This window comes from Hirundo rustica, chromosome 7 (genome assembly GCF_015227805.2).
Source record: "Hirundo rustica isolate bHirRus1 chromosome 7, bHirRus1.pri.v3, whole genome shotgun sequence".
In the NCBI taxonomy this organism is placed as follows: domain Eukaryota; kingdom Metazoa; phylum Chordata; class Aves; order Passeriformes; family Hirundinidae; genus Hirundo; species Hirundo rustica.
The window spans coordinates 16,101,045-16,118,085 of NC_053456.1; the positions used below are offsets into that span (position 1 = coordinate 16,101,045).

The 17,041-nt window shown below is 38.7% G+C and overlaps 1 protein-coding gene across 2 annotated transcripts in view; it reads right to left on the bottom strand.

Moving 5' to 3' along the window:
- The window catches only part of LY75 (lymphocyte antigen 75), a 45,815-nt gene that overhangs the window by 16,768 nt on the left and 12,006 nt on the right, over positions 1-17,041 (bottom strand). For both annotated transcript variants that reach the window (XM_040069649.2, XM_040069650.2), the window contains exons 12-23: positions 16,726-16,922; positions 15,250-15,392; positions 9,596-9,677; positions 8,954-9,025; positions 7,425-7,548; positions 6,567-6,602; positions 6,116-6,291; positions 5,466-5,530; positions 4,555-4,631; positions 3,315-3,451; positions 2,215-2,320; positions 142-302 (exon numbers count right to left, since the gene is read on the bottom strand). In XM_040069649.2, coding sequence (XP_039925583.1) covers positions 142-302; positions 2,215-2,320; positions 3,315-3,451; positions 4,555-4,631; positions 5,466-5,530; positions 6,116-6,291; positions 6,567-6,602; positions 7,425-7,548; positions 8,954-9,025; positions 9,596-9,677; positions 15,250-15,392; positions 16,726-16,922 — 1,376 coding nt within the window. The remainder of the gene's footprint in view (positions 1-141; positions 303-2,214; positions 2,321-3,314; positions 3,452-4,554; positions 4,632-5,465; positions 5,531-6,115; positions 6,292-6,566; positions 6,603-7,424; positions 7,549-8,953; positions 9,026-9,595; positions 9,678-15,249; positions 15,393-16,725; positions 16,923-17,041) is intronic.

Genomic DNA, 17,041 nt, shown 5'->3' on the forward strand with positions numbered 1-17,041 from the left:
ACCCCAGTACTGCCAGCCACTCCGTTGGCCAATTAAAATGACTAACTGGGGAATTTGGTCTGTTACTTGGGGGTTTTTTTTGATACAACATTCCAAATTTCATTACTCAATAGGCAAGAGAAGTTAAAAGTCAGAACTTACATCTAGTGGAATTTTCCTTAATCTTCCTGTCAGGAGTGGGTGAAAGTTACTATACAACAGTCTACTCTCATCTATCCATTTGTTTTCCCTTGTACTGAACAGGAACTGTAAACCAATCCAAATATCTTTTGGCAGGCCAGGAAGCAAGGATGTTATATAATCTGTTGAACAGAACAGTAAATGTACATATTGTGGTTAGGAAAACAACAATTAACATCTGAAATACTTCCCATAAGAAAGACAACGCAATCCTTGTTTGTATTAATTTAATTTTTCCAGCCCTTCATGACTGCCAAATGCTTATCATCCCTTCCTTCCATATGATATCACCTTTCATATTGATTTTACCTGAAAGGAGCAGGCTATTGGTATCTGTCCTTCAACTTCTGAGCTGAGGAGAAGGTAGGGGATTTAACCTGCTCCTTTGCCCACTAATTTGCAGTCTTTTACTTATACACAAATTTAAGAAGCCGCTTTTCCACAAGCCTGCAAGATCTTCTGCTGTCTGCTGCCCTTTCTGAATTGATGGAGGAAGACTTATCTCCCATCCTTCTCTTTTACATAATAAAAATCAGAACATTTTTTTGGATTCTGGCAAAGTTTGTCCACCCCACCATCAGAAAAAGCAAGATAGGTCACAGGAAATCAGATCTAGCTGAAAAAAAATTCAGGCAGGTGAACCTTAAATCAGACCCCTCTTAGTGAGCATTCTGGCAAGAAACAATGGGCTTTGGAAATCCCCCAGGCATCAAAGGCATTCATTAAACTTGACTAGTTTAGGAAGACAAATCGAAGCTATGTAATTAGCTACTGCTGACATGTTTCAGCTATTGGTCACATGCCAGACTAGCCACAGCCTATTTTCTGAACGAGACAAAGCCATTGTAGATTTGCATGTCAGGGCTAGCCCCTAACACCAGGGAGGAGTCGAGGCAGCCCACAGAAAGAAGTGCATTTTAAGAGGACTGTGGCTCCAATTTAAGAGGTCTCCAATACACAGAGAAAAGAAAAACAAGCAAGACACAATAACAAACACTTCCAAATGCACCAAATCACAAAAGGGATTCTGCTACGTAACATTTCAGAATGGCTGTGCTTTTTCAACCTTAACTGCATACAAAAACACACAGGCCTGAGACATGTATATTCCTGCATATAACCCTATTCCTCCCCAATACAGCAGTAAAAAAAAAAAAAAAAATTACCATTAAGCTGCTGCCTGCAGGTACACTCTTAACTCCTCTAGTTTACTTACCATATTTTGTTTGGCAAGAGGTTATTTGCTTATAAAGAAAATATGCACTGTGGGCACTGCAGAATTCAACTGAGCTACTTCAGATCCACCCTCAGAGAACTCTTAATTATCCACAAGTATATAGTTGCAAATTCAGCCATATCATTCAGGGGTGTATTGCTGAACATTACTTGCAGCCACTGTGAACCCATTTCTTCCTCACTGTATTTCTCTCATTGACTTTTGTTTATTTAGGTGAAACAGTTCTGTTTTCCAGTCCTCCTGTTTTCCACCCTCTCATCGGTGTCCTGAAGAGCTCACAGGGGGTCAGTTTGGACACAATGCCACATTAAGCTGCTTGGCAAGTGCAGAAACAAAGGGTCCTGTGCTCCAGCTGGCATTGCATTTGCCACCTCAATCACACACATGGCAAAGCAGCTCTTGGAAGCAGCTTCTACAGTGGTACCTCACAGTGCAAAGTCTACAGTCCCAGCTATGTTTTAGCTTGCAAAGCCAAACAGTTCGTCATTCAATGATGACCCAGTGATGCCCAACTCTCAGTGCAAGATTTTGCAACTTTTTGCTTTTGGTAACAGGTTAAGATCGTACAGAGAAGCTGCTCTTCAAACTGGTTCAAATGTTCTGCTAACTGTACTTTCATGTTATGTTTCCAGTGATGCAAACAACAGACAACATATTTTTATCCAGTCCTGGATTTTTAGAATGCTCCTAGTATGCCTGTGGATAACCAAGTGATTTATGCTCAAGTCCTTATGCAGAACTATTCTGAATCTGGAAGAGAAGTTGCATACTAAAGTGCCCCCAATTCACCTCCATACCTTGGTCAGCTTGATCTGAGATAGACGGAAGAGAGCCTCCAAAAGTTACACACTTTTCATTAGCTGCATTAAATGTTAAATGTTCAGGTTTCATCTTTAGAAAACACTGCAAAATAAAGAAATATTTTCATCGTACCATTCTGCCTAAGACAAAAATCAATATGTAAAGGTTCTTAAACCAACCCTAAAAACTCACTTCTCATTTCCTGCAGTAACCTATTTTTTGCAGAAAGCAAGGCACCTGATACTAGCTGCAAGCATTTATTCAGTTCAGCAGAGTAGCTAAGTATAAAATGATCCCCCTGACTGACTCCTCATTCATAGTCAGTAATTCTTATTTGCCACATCAGAATCATGTACTGTTTAGGAACGAGAACTCACACATGAACTTTGCAGCCAGATAGTGCTGGTCAGGAATTTGTAATAAGCTACCTTTGGGGAAAAGCTACATGGGAACTCCAAGGCCTGTTCTGCAATGATGTGAAGTAAGTTTGCAAACCTCGGCCCAATGCAATGTGCAGATTTGATACACATGTACAGAATAATGGTGGAGCAAACAACAGGAATGAGTCTCACTAAGACTTTAGGGGACTGTCTTAAAAGATAGTACTGAAATAATAATACTATGGCTTCTGACTTGGTTAATTCTTAAAAGCTGCTCACTAATTCTTAAGTAAGTTTAGTCATTAAGGCAACTCAGGAAACCGTGTCTGCCAACTTGCTGCCTGCCTATGATTACGGCAGAAGAGACACAACAGGCTTCTGCCACAGAAACTTCATCCTCTGCCTTTCTAATCCTTCTCTTCATTCAGAATAAGAGCCCAAGATTAGACAATACAACCAATGTTCTTGGACCTAAATGTGTGGTGATGGCAAAGCAAAACAACCTGAAAATGAATGCTCAGAATTTAAGAAACCATCAATCCTAAATAAGGGACAAAAGGGGAGGAGATTATTTTAATCACTACACTTAGTTTCCAAAAGTCCATTTCTAGTCTATTTCTCAGAGGGGCTACCTCCTCCTTGCTTTTAGAAAGGCATTCCAGCTTACTGGACTATGAGGAATAGGCAAGGATGATGAATCTGTGTTATCCCTGTACCTTATTCCGGAAATGATGCCAGCCTTTAGGACAACCTCCTCTGACTGGGCGGTAACTGGGATCATGTTTCTCTAGTAAGGAGGCGTTGTTTTTTTCACAGATGAACGGCAGTTTCACATTACAGTTGACTGGGTAGTCTGCAGAAACAGAAGTTTTAAAAAACTATTATGGCAACGCCTATCACACTCCATTTGCTATCCATGCTTTGTAACATGACAAAGACCAATCTGAAGGGAAACCCTTCTTGGTGCAACCACAGTGAACTACTATGCAACTGAAAGCATTAAAAATAGCAGTCGAGCAAAATGCAAACATAAATCATTTATATCAGAGAGCAGTACAATAGTCCTAAAGATCCAGAGTCTCTCTCTTACTTCCAGTATTAACACTTCATACAGGTGAGAGAAAAACTTGAAAACAGAATATTATTGAATAAATATTTTGTATATGAGGACTAACCTCGTATTATGGCAAAGAGGGTTTGCCCAAATGTAAAAAAAACCCAAAAGGAATCCGTTAACATCTACATGGAGAGCGTTTGACCTGCACTGCTTTACATGACTCCTGCAGTCACAAATGGACTGACTTCCTAGTCTAGAGCAATTTTTGGCTAACAGAGACGAAAAGAGTACAGCAGCTAACAAGTGAATAATGGGGAAAACGTGTTTTAAATGGAAACCACAGAAGACAGGAGGAGCTTCCTGTTTTCTGGAGGTAATACATTTTCCTCAGCATGAAAGTGTTGAAAAAAGAAAGTAGTGAGCTTCAAGTACCACCAGGTGGCTTTTTCATTACTTTGTCTCTTACAATATGACTCCAATAGTTAATGGAATTTGTTCCTGCAGATATGTACACAGTTGCAAGTACAGAGTCAACCTCTCTGACAGTTCTCAGACAAACTCCAGAGCTCAGAGTATGTAGCATAAAAACAAAAAGCCACCAAAACCAGAGTTCATCTAATTAATTTCTGTTGCAAAAAGAATGACAATCTATCATAAAAACTGGTCATTTGAATTCAGGCTTGCCTCTGGTCAATAAGAAATATTACCACAGCTTCTACCGTGAGGAAATAATAAATGATTCAACAATCAGATTATCATAAAGAAACTATTCACTCCTAATTCGGCAGCAATTAGCATTTAAGAGAAGAGTTTGGGTAGAGCAGTAATTAGTACTTTTCTTCTTTTCAAATAAACACAACAATAACAGAGGGGGTGAAAAAATAAAAAAACAGCCTTACCTCTGTACCAATTCTTTCTGGAAATATACCAGCAATCTCTCAGCAATCTGTCATGGAAGCGTGGAAATAACTGTAAACTGGATATAAATATTTCAGAGTTAATCTCCAATGCAATGTAACCTTCATGGAGAAACTCTGATAGCAGCAGTGTCAGTGCAAACAAAAATTTGGGCTATTAACTGTTTCTAGATGCCCTACACAAACTAGGCTAGAAATAAATATGTGGCAGGTTCAGCAGTTACGTACCACGCCCTAATTAACTGTGTTGAGATGTGCAGAATGAGGTTATTTATCACCATGCTGCAATCACAGCACATTGACAGGAAAAGTGAATGGAATAGAATAGCCCTGGTTTTCTTTGCACAATAGTACATTGCTATAGTGTTTTAGAAAGTGAAGGACTTTCCTTGTAAGAAGCCAGTGAATCTTCTCTGCAGCCAAGAAGGGAACGATGCAAGATTTGCTGTGAGTCATCCCAACTCTACAAGGCTATACTAAAAGTCCTCCAAGACTCTGGCATTACCTAACTAGAAGAGTGATGTCTTATACTAATTTCCCATTCCCTGTTCTTGGGTATTCCTCAATCCTCAGAGTCAAGAGACTGGGAACGTTTTTTGTCAGTTCTCCAAATGTTAACAGAACATAGAAGATAGTCCGACACCCCCATAAAAGCATTTTAAAGATCAAAGGAATCCATTAGCTACTAGCATCACACATTTCAAGGATTCACACAAGACTAAGATGCCTAAGGCCCAACAGCCCAAAATCTAGAGGCACTGATAACACACACAAGAAATGGATTACTAACTCAGTTACAATAAAATTACTATGAGTTAACTACTCTAGTTAACAGTTCCTAACAAGCACAAAATAAAGCTTACAGTAAAGCATCTCATAATTATTCTACATACGGTGAATGATAGCTGTAGCCATAATCAATAAACTTCAGCCACCACTTCTGTTCGCTGTTTGATAACTGTGGAAGTAAAAAACAAACTTCAGTATTTTACAACCCACACAGAATAAGCTCCTGACTCTACCAAAGACAGAGCAACGTCACAAAATTAGTCACAGAGGTACTGAAACTTGACATGGTTTTCTCAAATGCCTTACAAGAATGTACTTTCACGCCATGAACAACACAAACCCCTTTCAATAAAGCCTATCAGACCATCATGCATTTCTAATTAAATCCTCTCACCAGGTGAAAAACAGTATGTTGCCCTGCGCACAAAATTAAGAACTAGCACAATTGTTAATGAAATGTTTGCAGACAATGGGATGCTTGCATGGTGGTCCTGCTATGACACTTTTTCACCAGAGAATTTTGATTTTTAAAAAGTTGTTCAACCTACTTTTGAATTTAAAAATTCTTTTACCAGACTGCCATTAAAATAATTCTCCTTTATCCCACCTTTTCCTTTTAAGTACAATTAAAAACCATTGAGGCCAACAGGAAAAAGAAAGAAATTAGGATTAACATTTTCTTATACTGGAAAACTCGGCAAGTAAATTTCCCTGCAATGGAAAGTAACTGTGAAAACAGATTACACTCTCTTACCTTTTCTATTTGAGACAGTATTGTCCTGAGTTTTGGGTAAGACTCTACAGAGGCTAAATCACTATCATTTTTTTGACAGTAGAAAAGAGCTTCCTGGTAGCTCAGGTTTTTATCTGGTACAAACCACAGCTCTGCTCCATCAACAACAAGCGGGGCTCCATGAATTCCAATTTCATCTACACAGAAGAAATACTACATGGGTAAGAAATGAATTCTGCAAAAACAAAGCTTTTTCTGAATGTACTAAATCTCAATCTGACACTGGGAAGAGTCAATGCTCTGCATTTTGAACTCTCTCAAAATCAAATTCTATCAAATTGTATCAGTCATAACCTTTTCTGGCATGAAACAGGAATCACAGTAGCAAAAAAAAGGTAACAAAACTAATAAAAGATATTGAGTATAACAACCCTACATACAGAGTGGAAAAATACAAAAGAAGTCCAATTACCTGGTATATACCACTCTGGTGTCTTTGGCGTGCTACCTGTCCAGAGGAAAAAAGGAAAAGTCACTGAATTCACCTTCTAACAAGACTGTGGCCACCAATAATAAAGTAACGGTTAGCACTCATACTTCTCAGTATTCATGATGAAAAAAAGGAGAATGAAATTGTACTAAAGTTTAATAGCTTAAAATAAGCTGATAGAACATTAATCTGAGTATTGCATACCTCCATCTTACACATCTGTGGTTCTTTTATTGTTCAAGCATCAAAGTAGTATTTCTACCTGTATCTCACCCCAGCAAGTTCATCCCAAGAAACCCTTTAATCAACAACCCAAATGTAAAAGTCTTCTGGATTACATTTCATACTGCATAAAAAAACCTGGATCTCTGCACCTACACCATGCTATTCTTTTGTATTCCCACTCCTCTGTTTCACTAAAATGAGGAGATAGTACATCAGTTTTACCAGAAAAAAGCTAGTCCACTTAAAGTTGAAGCAAACTATATACCCAAAATACTTGTGGTGATTTAGTTAAAAGTATCACTAAGAAAGATTAAGCCAAGTCCACAAATGCTGCATCTCAGTGGCTTATATCACCACACAAGAAACTGCCTCTTACTTCATGGGACTACAAAGAATATGAGAGCAGTGATACTGCATCCTCCTCAGAGTCAATTTCTGATCTAAGTGTACAACTGTTTGCATGTGACATCAGTGAGACATTTCATGTACTGTCCTCTTAGCAGTTCAGAAAGGAAACAATAAAATATTTTTTGCAAAGTTTCTATTACAGGGCAATAATTACAACTCATTGTAATTAACTCTTTATATGAATAAATGGATGTAACTGCAGTTTACCTTTTGTTATCTGGCAGACCCATTCAAGCTTAGCTTCACAATCAAAAGGCCTGAAGTAAAATTCCAGGTCTCTGCCTTCATGGAAGTAAAATCTCCAAAATGATCTCCGTGAAAACTGAGTGGTCTGTGTACCAGTAGAAACAGAGAACTGAGTTAGGACAGCATAGGCCTTTGAAATGTAAAATTAAACTGAACTTAAAAGGTCCTTTGGCAAAGTCAGTGTATTTTACCGTGTTGTTAGTCACACAATTTATTTTGCAAATAAAAGAACAGATACAGCCATAAGTTCAACTATAACTCTCCATGGTAGCTACTGCTGTAAAGCAATTATGTAAAGGGCTTAAGGTCAGTCTGCATACCAATGTCTTTAAAGTCTTTTCTAGAAATAATGTTTCTCAGGGTTTTTGTAGTGCCTAGTTTCTCATTGATGCTTATTATTAAATTATCTATTGCAACTTGTTCCCCTGAAATGATTCTCCTTTCTTCTGAAGAGAAGAAACCATCTGAACTGGCACAGAAACAATCACTCTTATTGACGATTATTTCTTACAAACAAGCTTGAAAAACTGACGTCACTCTTGCTGGTCTCTCCAGTAAGGAGAATTTTTTCTCATTTATTGAAATAACATGTCTTTAACTAGTAGGGAGGAGAGGAAAGTTACTACATTCACAACACTCTCTTCAAAGTGCTCTCCTTTGTCTAAAATTTTAGGAGCTCGGTGCTGACCAGCTTCTCAGTCTGGGGTCATGAACACAGGAGAAGTGAATGAGGGAAACAGCTGTGAACAGAAGGAAAGGGATGCAATTTTCCTTTGCCCCAGTAAATCCTAAAAGCAGAGATGGTTCTCTTTAGGTTAAAATGGATGGTAGGTACTGTAAAAAGTCAGATGATACTTCAGAAAAATCAAAGGCTATTTTAAAACTCATGCCATCAAGACTAAATTAAGTATTGAAGAGCTTAATCAGGAATCAAGCTGAGATCTGACATTTGAAATTAGAAACCAACAGAGCACATACAGTCTGTTTCACAAGTAAACAAGGAAAAACATAATAAACACAACCACATGCTATGTCCTGGCTACTGTGTTTACCTTCTTCAGGTTTCAAACTTTTTCTTAATCTGCAGTTAAAAAAAGCTAATATAGATTTTTAAAAGTTAGTGGTAGGGATCTCTGTGCTTTTTTGTTTTAGACTCCATGACATATCCTTCAGAATTATATGTAATATACAAGCGATCCATAGGATGGCATTATGCAATACAGAACAGCACTGTTACTAAAATATTTTGTAGTTGAAAGGGTTCAAAACAATGCCTATGAAAGGTTATCATTAGCACACCATTTGGCTCATTAAAAAGTACTTGATTAAAGGAAAGTTTGTAATAGGTATAGATTGATAAAGGCAACACCACAGCTTTTTCACTACACTAAGAAGACATCTAAACCTAAATTCAGTATACAACTGGAAAAAGTATTTTTTCCAAGTACATCCAAGTAAAAGCCCACATTATTAAAACCCTTGGAACTAACCTTTAATGCAGCACAGTCTCTTGTATCATATTCATCTTCCAGATAGTCAAGTGGCATAACAACACTGGTAACCTACAGGATGATGGACAGGGCAAAAGAATCAGCATTTGATGCTTTGCTGTGGCAATCCCAAGAGATGATCATTCAAACCTGGGGTCCCATTATGTTTATTACTATTAAAGTAAGTGTTGAATGACAGTTACTCCTTCAGTTTTCAGTCTCCATGTCTGTTTTTTTGGGGGGAGGGGGAAGAACTCACAATTTTAGACAAATAAAACAATTACAGTGAGGAAGATATTTTTGGAAAAGTCAGACATAACACAGCAATGAGCTGATAAACCCTCCCTTCTGTGGTGGCATGAAGACACCTTGTTCTCTCCACCAGCTCTTGGATGTTTACTACTATATTTCTGTGAAATTATTTTAATATAATGGAGACAGAAATCAGGTTAACCTTGTTAAAGATATGTTTTTAATTGGAAATCTGCTTGAATGGCAGCTCTTAAGTGCACAGTCTTCTGAATTATTAATCTGTTGAAAGACCTGACATATTTTAATTAAAATATTTATCAATTTAATTTCAATTCAGTCCTAGTTGAAACAAATCAGTACGTCACATTTTCAGGTTAAAAGGTAACTTACAGGTTGGTTATCACTCCATTGCCAGGTTCCCAAAGAATCAGGACTCCTCTTATTCATTCCAATCCAGACCCATCTGTCATTGCTGAAAATAAACAAGATACAATCTTATGTCAAGCATATGGTTCAGGTCATTTAATAGGAAGAATGACCTATGGCTTGGGATTATTTAGGACCAAGCAGCAACACCAAGGTTTTACCACCGCAAGTTGTAACAGTTCAAAGAGAAAATAGACACAAGTTTTCTTCTGTACAGAAGAAAACTAGATCAGGTAATTCCTTTGTGGGCTGCATCACCACTTCATCAGCTGTCACTTCATATTATTGTCTCTTTTCTACACTTTTCTTCCAGAATCACACACAGTGTGATTATATGGTTTGGTTCCCTTTCTCTTGTTCACATTGGGCTATCTCTCAAATACCATCAGCTCAAATACACGCTTCCTCAAACCACACAAAAGCTTCTACTCAAAGAATTCACATATTTCCCTTAACTCTGTAAGTGGTTTAAACACACTAAATGTGGGCATCTATTTCAATTATGCACCCTCAGAAATGAGGCGTAGACATAAATCAGCACCTAACACCACTGACTTCAATGGTTGCAAGAACAAGTGGCAGCAAAAATTTTAGTCCAGTCAGAACTGGGTTTTTCCCTAGATTTTACTTCCTCATTTTTCAAAAGCAGCAAACACTTAAATCTAAAACTTCAGTTATGCTCCAAGATAGAAAATTACCTGGAAAAAACCAGGTTTACAACGTAAATACTCAAACCTGCATTAAGAACAATTACCATACTCTTTTGCTTATGAATCTAAAGATGCTGTAATAAACTTAAAGGTGCTAATCCAACTGCAAGGTTAGTTTTGTACTGCAAATTCTCAAAGATTCAATTTTGTGTAGGGTACTGAACTTTAGGATAACTCACTCCAATCCACTACCCTGCCCAAGAAAGTCAACAGACACTTCTCTGAATGACAGTATCAGCTGGAAGCAGCAGAGGGGAGAGAGACCGTGAGTTTTCTGTGAAATCACAGACTACATGAAACCCCACTGCCAAAGAGCTGTGGAAAAGGCACTCTCATAAGGGTGGTGTGACAGCAACAGCACAGCATTGTGTTACAGGGCTCCTGGAGAACGGCATCCCACAGAGCACTGTCCCATTGGGATGCACCAAATACAGAGAATGAACACAGGACATTTGAGGAGATTAAGAGTTTAGGCTGTTAACAAGGACCAAGGATTTTCTTGTCCAGTCTTCCCTTTCAGACAGGGAAAGGATAAAATTATTCTTTATAATGTTTTAGGAGACTAAATCTGCAAGAAGAGGAGCAATTTAAGCAAAAAGAACATCACATCTGTGGGAATCATGACTCAAAAATAAATTTAAGCTCAAAACTGGACAGAGACATCTGACCAGGAGAGGTCAGAGCTTGTAAAAGGCTCCGCAGAAGGTAGTGCTGACAAACTCAATGATTTGAAGCCAGAACTTGGAAAATTTATGAAAATTACTTTATTACCTGGAGGGATGGACTCAGAATCATGCTTTGCTGCAAGCTTTCCACATGTATCACCACAAAGATTCTGAACAGTCTGAAAATACTGATGATGCAGCACCAAGAAACAGCTTAACCCAGGATCTCTGAGCTAAGTATGTGAAATCCAAGGAGGGCAAGAGTATTTTACTTGGTAAAGTTTCCTTTAGGAAGAAAAGTATCAGCCATCAAGAAATCTAATTTTTTGTTCTTTGTTTTCAACTCCAGTAATACTTTTCTGACATTGGTGAGATAGTGTAATCCCCCTAGTGTGATTTTATCATACTCATCAATCTTTAGTCTTTCAATGATACAACTAAGGAGACTTTAAAGAGCCTAAATGCCCCATATTACTGCAGAGGGAAAACTGTGAGCCAAACATTCACAGCTGTCAAGCAGCTAAGACACTTTTGGCTATTTGCCCTTAGGACTTTATTTTTCTGTGGTTGTTCTTCCAGTTAAGAAGCAGACATCCCCTCCTAATTGTCACCTACAGACTGAGTGCAGTTTAAGCAGTTGATCACCATACAGGAAATACCTACTAAAAAGAAAATTTGAGACACTCATTTTGAAATGATCTGAAGTAATTACCTGAGACTCTAGAGCAATTTTTCAAACTCTTTCAATTTGTATTTGGCTATTATATAATAGATAATTTAAAAACAAACAAGTGTGCCAGGTCAAGAATTTCTCCAGCTTTTCTCCCAATTTACAACTACTAGTCTGCAAACAGAACAACGTTTTCAGCTGACCAGGCTCTTACACATTAATGTACCTCTTTTGCTTCTTTTGGAATTGTTCAGACATGACCATGAGTAATTTAGTAACTGCTACACTACACTTGACAGTACTTTTAAGCTTCAGTAAAGCCTTCTGATAACCCTCTGAAATTATACTGTCATCTCATCACAGAAAGAATTCCACCAACTATTTAAGACAAAGATGAATTAAGACTCTCTATTGCAATTAAGCTTGCAGCAAGGAATTTGCTTGTGCTTCAAACATCTGTCTCCTCATTGCAAAGCATTTAAAATTCATCCTATGGACTCATATCAAAATGGATTTATCAGTGACAGGGTATTCTTTGAGCTACACTCCTGGAACTGTCTCTAAAAACCTAAAGTATCCTGAGTTTTAAACTAAATCATACATGCAATTTGTGCTTTACAGTGGACTCCACGCTAATGGACACTGAAAGACCCTACCTACTAATGGACACTGAAAGACCCTACCCTACTGAAAGATCTCTACCAAGCCGTGCAGAATACTGGTGGTTTTTCCTTTACACAGAGCTAAACATTCATAAAAGTCAAAGTACTACAGGAGTCAATAAATACAGCTCAGATTGCGAAGGGACTAAAAACCTGTAATTTTTCTGATCATATTCTACCTGCCAAAATAGAAAATTATTTTCTCTGTCCTTTATGACAGCTCCAACACAAGATTAAGAGCCTAAGTGAAGTTTTTGGGGTTTGTAGGTCAACCTAGATCTTGACAAGAGGTAAGGTATACATCTGGGCCAACTCCTTAATGGTGCAATTTAAGGCACTATTTAATCTCAGGCAGTGCTGGCCTGAAACTCTGCATGAAGCCCATCTGGCCACCCTGCTCTCCCTGCTGTTAAGAGGCTACTGCACTAGCTACATCACATCCTGCTAATTACCCGCTCTTGAGTGGAAGAGAAGCTGAATTAATGCAATTACATCAACTTGCATCTCAGCTTTACTGCTGTTTTGGCCATTTTATTAAGGTGATTTGTTTTCTCTCAAACTCAAGTGTTTGTGAGGTTTTCTAGATTCAAAACAATTACAGCAGCAGAGCTGTTCATATAAAAGGCAGCCTGGATATCTTTCCAGTAAGGTGTCCTTGCAGAAATGTTACTTCTAACCAGTCCAAGCTATTTCTCCTCCTGTGTCCAGCACTGTCCAGCTGTAAGACACAGAATCCTCACAAATGCAGTCCAAAAAGAATGGAAGTAATTGAACCAGATCTGTTTCGCCTGGATCGGGTCTCTTAAAGCCAAAAGAGGTTCTCTCCTATTTCTTCCAGACAGGGGAAGGCTGGCAGGCAAATCTTATTTTCTTTTCCAATGGCAATAGCCTGCCTTGGCAGGAGCAATTCTGGCTCTTATTTGGCTCTAAGGTGGAATCTGAGTAAAGAACAGAATGGACTAGGCAAGCTGCCCTTTTCCTGGTGAACCAAAATGACTCCTGCTAACATTTAAAAACAAACAAATCTCAATGAGTCACCAGAGAACAGTGCAAGGGTAAAAACCTGAAACCAAGAGCGTCGAGGTGTGGCTCGTTCCCCAAGCTGAAATGAATGCACTGAATGAATGCTTTAGGCCAGAGTTTGCACTGAGTAAATACAGAGAATATGAACAAACTGCATGCCAGCACACTCCAGCAGCTACTCACATCTAATATCACCTTAGCATGATTTCTCCCAGTTAGCTAAAGTATTTGCTCTTGGTGAAATAATTCACACGGTTTCCTATCTCAAACGAGCTTGATTTTTAGACTAACTACCCTTGACATTTGACCTCCAAAATATTTTATGTAATCAACACCTCTGAGTAATTTAAAAGCATAACTATCTTCAACAATTCATCATGCTATCTAAACAAACATTAAAAATACCTCAGGCAACATCAACTATGTAGTATTTCAGTTCAGAATATTCTGAAGTGGTGCAAAAGGAGTTAGCCCAGATGAAAATACTTTTCAGTTGTATTTGATATGAGCAGTTACTGCAACACTGACTACAGAGTCAATTTCTACCAGGCTCAATATACTGTCCCTCATTTTAAGTTCTGCTGGAGTAATACTGCAATACTGGGACTTATCTTTCAGACTAAGTTCAAGATTTCTGAACTATGTGAAATGCAGGAGCGTTGTGTGTCAACTGACGTCCTGGAAAGAGAGAGGTTTCCACCTTTAAATTCCTAACAGAAAATGTAATTAATACCTCAGACAGTCTGTAAGCTGAAAAGCAGTTCCAAGTACTTGTAGGAAAATAAAATGTTACTTCTCTATTCACATTTCACAGTAGATTAGGTGCACTAAAACAAAATTTGTAATTGCAAAACCATCTAAAAAGGCCTACAGCTAGAAATGATTTGTGCACTGATTTTTATTGTGGGACTTCAGCCAGTTTAGCAAAGGAATCACAAGTGGCTTTCACACAAGCTAAACTATCTATATATAGAGCATACAAGTTTGGTTTTGTCTCTTATTAGCATAAACACTGAGTAATTTTCATGACTTGTGCACTTCTAAAAAAAGTTCACTGGTTTCTCAAGAAGGCACCTCTTCAGTCATCAGATTTAAAAATTTAATCGCAGCGTTGTATGCTGGCAGCTTCTGCAATAATCCTGATTTAGTTTGTTGATGAAAAAATTAACATCACATAACTGGCAGCATTTGAGTTTAAACAGGCAAAAGTTCTGAAAAAACAGACTGTCAGTCAAAAAGATGTATTACACAAGGATCTGACATCACACGAATGCCTAATAAAGCTTTGCAGTGACAGTTCATTTGATTAAAAATAAAGATTTAAACTCATAAATTATTTAGCATTTAATCTGTTGCTACCAGAACACTCAGCACACCCATCTAATGCCTATATAGTGTTAGTGCAGCTATGCCAAATAGGATCTGTGCCAACCAGATTGCTGGACACTACATTATTCACATTCTCAAAAGTTAGCACCCAGCTTAGTCAGGAAGCATTTCATGAATAAAAATGAGACATATCTGAAAAACTGAAATAATAACTTATCTCTAAAGAATGTACCAGTAAAGAATAGGTAGATTTACCATCTAGCTGTGCCAAAATTCAACACGGAGAAGGAAAAATGTATTATAACAACAGACTTAGATTGGCTTTGAGCATCTTCGATTACACAAATTTCTCTTCCTGTGCTGCCTTCTAGCAATGTGAAATATTTGCCCAAGCTGTACTCCACTGACATTTTCCAGCAAGGCAGTTCAAATGCCACATCTAGCTGTTCTGTGGGAAATACAGTTGTCACACGCTATCTCATATTTGCCATTTGGGGTCAGCAGCAGCATTTGTGATCCACAACAGAATCATAATTTTAGAACATGGCTAATTTGTTACCTGATCATTTTTCTCAGGATAGAGTGAAGTGCCTTGATTTCTTCTGAGTGGCTAAAACTAGGCAGATGGCCTCCGAGGGCTTCACAGAACCTTTCTGCCTCTTCCCAGGTTCTGGTTCGCAGCACTCTTTCACTATGGAAGAACTTGACAAAAGCCAAATGTCAGAGTGAAAATGACACGAGGCAGTATTTTTAAAACCCTCCCGTTCTACTAAAATGTGACCACCTGAGATTTGATAACTGGTATTTCCAGAGGGAAAGAACTTGACTTTTTAACAATTTTTCTTTCAGTTTGTTTGACAACAGACAGACTCTGAACTTCAGCTGACAAAATTTGTTTCAAACACAACATATTCCACCCGACAGACTTTCTCTGTTTTTCTTTACCAAAAAGATTTTAGAAACCACCAACTAGCTCATTCCATAACTACATGTCAAGTTGCAAGATTTAAGGGATGTTGTTCTTTCAAATTTATTGTGAACTACAAAGCCTAATGTTCACTGAAACTGAGCTCACTTAAGTGCTGCACTTGAAGAAAGCCCTTTGGCACACCCTTGGCCACCTGTATGCAACTGAGGTGCAAGTTTGGCTTATACACCTCAGCTAACACGTCCACTTGATCCCCTTGGTTTCAGTCCAAGACAATTCCCATCAGCTGGATCTCTCTGCACAGACATGCTGCATTTGGTCAACAGCAGCTGCGGAGAATCTGCCAGGGCCAGCTGTCATGTCCATCAGCTATGGGACAGCTACGCTGCACAGCAGCACAGACCTATCCTTTCCAGATGCCTGCCCACACCCTCGTTATTCAGGCTGGGTTTCCCCACTTTGCTATATGAGCTGTTTACAAGAAACAAATCACTGCAGGCACTGAGACCAAAAATAATGAGTAAGTAATCCAATGAACAGCCCCAGTTTTAACTTGATTTAATTTTTAATAGGAGGGGAGAAACCTGCATTTCTAAATACAAATTTATTTAAGCCATTCCAGCTAAACAGCACAGCTGCTTGCTTCCAGTATTCACTTCAAAACAGTAAACTGAGACTGAATGTTTTGATATATCCATATTCGAACAAGAGGAAATCCTACCTCTTCTACCTACTCTATAATCTTAGAGAAAGGAAAAGGGCAAGGAAGGTGATGCAAAGAGCTTTCCTTCCCTATCCAAGGGCAGCAGGGAGGACACAGGCACAGCACCCTCCAACAGCATCAGGCTCCTGAGACAGCAGCACAGGGCCAGGGCTGCCCCAGCCAGCTGCCTACAGAAGGAGGCACAATGCACCTTCCAGGAAAGGCAGAGGGGGACACAGGACAACATCTGCAGGCAGCCAATCTGAATCAACACCAACCCCTTCTCCTGGTGAGCAGCACCTTTAAAATGCCCTCCAGAGCCGCTATGCCCACAAAATGGCTGATCACTCACTTCCTCCGGGGCAGGAATGAGCAATTAACATCAAACAGGAATAACATTTTACCTTGTAGCAGGCAAGGCCGGATCCATTGTGCCACCCAGGAGGACAGGGATCAGTTGGCTTTGGGAGCACTTCTGGCTCCTTGGGCTTCCCAATGTATTTTTTGCAGACAGAAAATGCTTTAGTGGTTTTACAATCCTTAGTTTCCCACCTTCCAAGAGAATTTCCACTGGACATGGCCACACATCCTCCTGAAAACTCTAAAATTAAAGCCAGTAAAACCACATTTAAAACCATTGGCTGGTTTTCAAAAAAAACCCCGACATAATTATGAATTACTACTTTATTACACGCTTGGAGTTCTGTAGCATGGTACTCC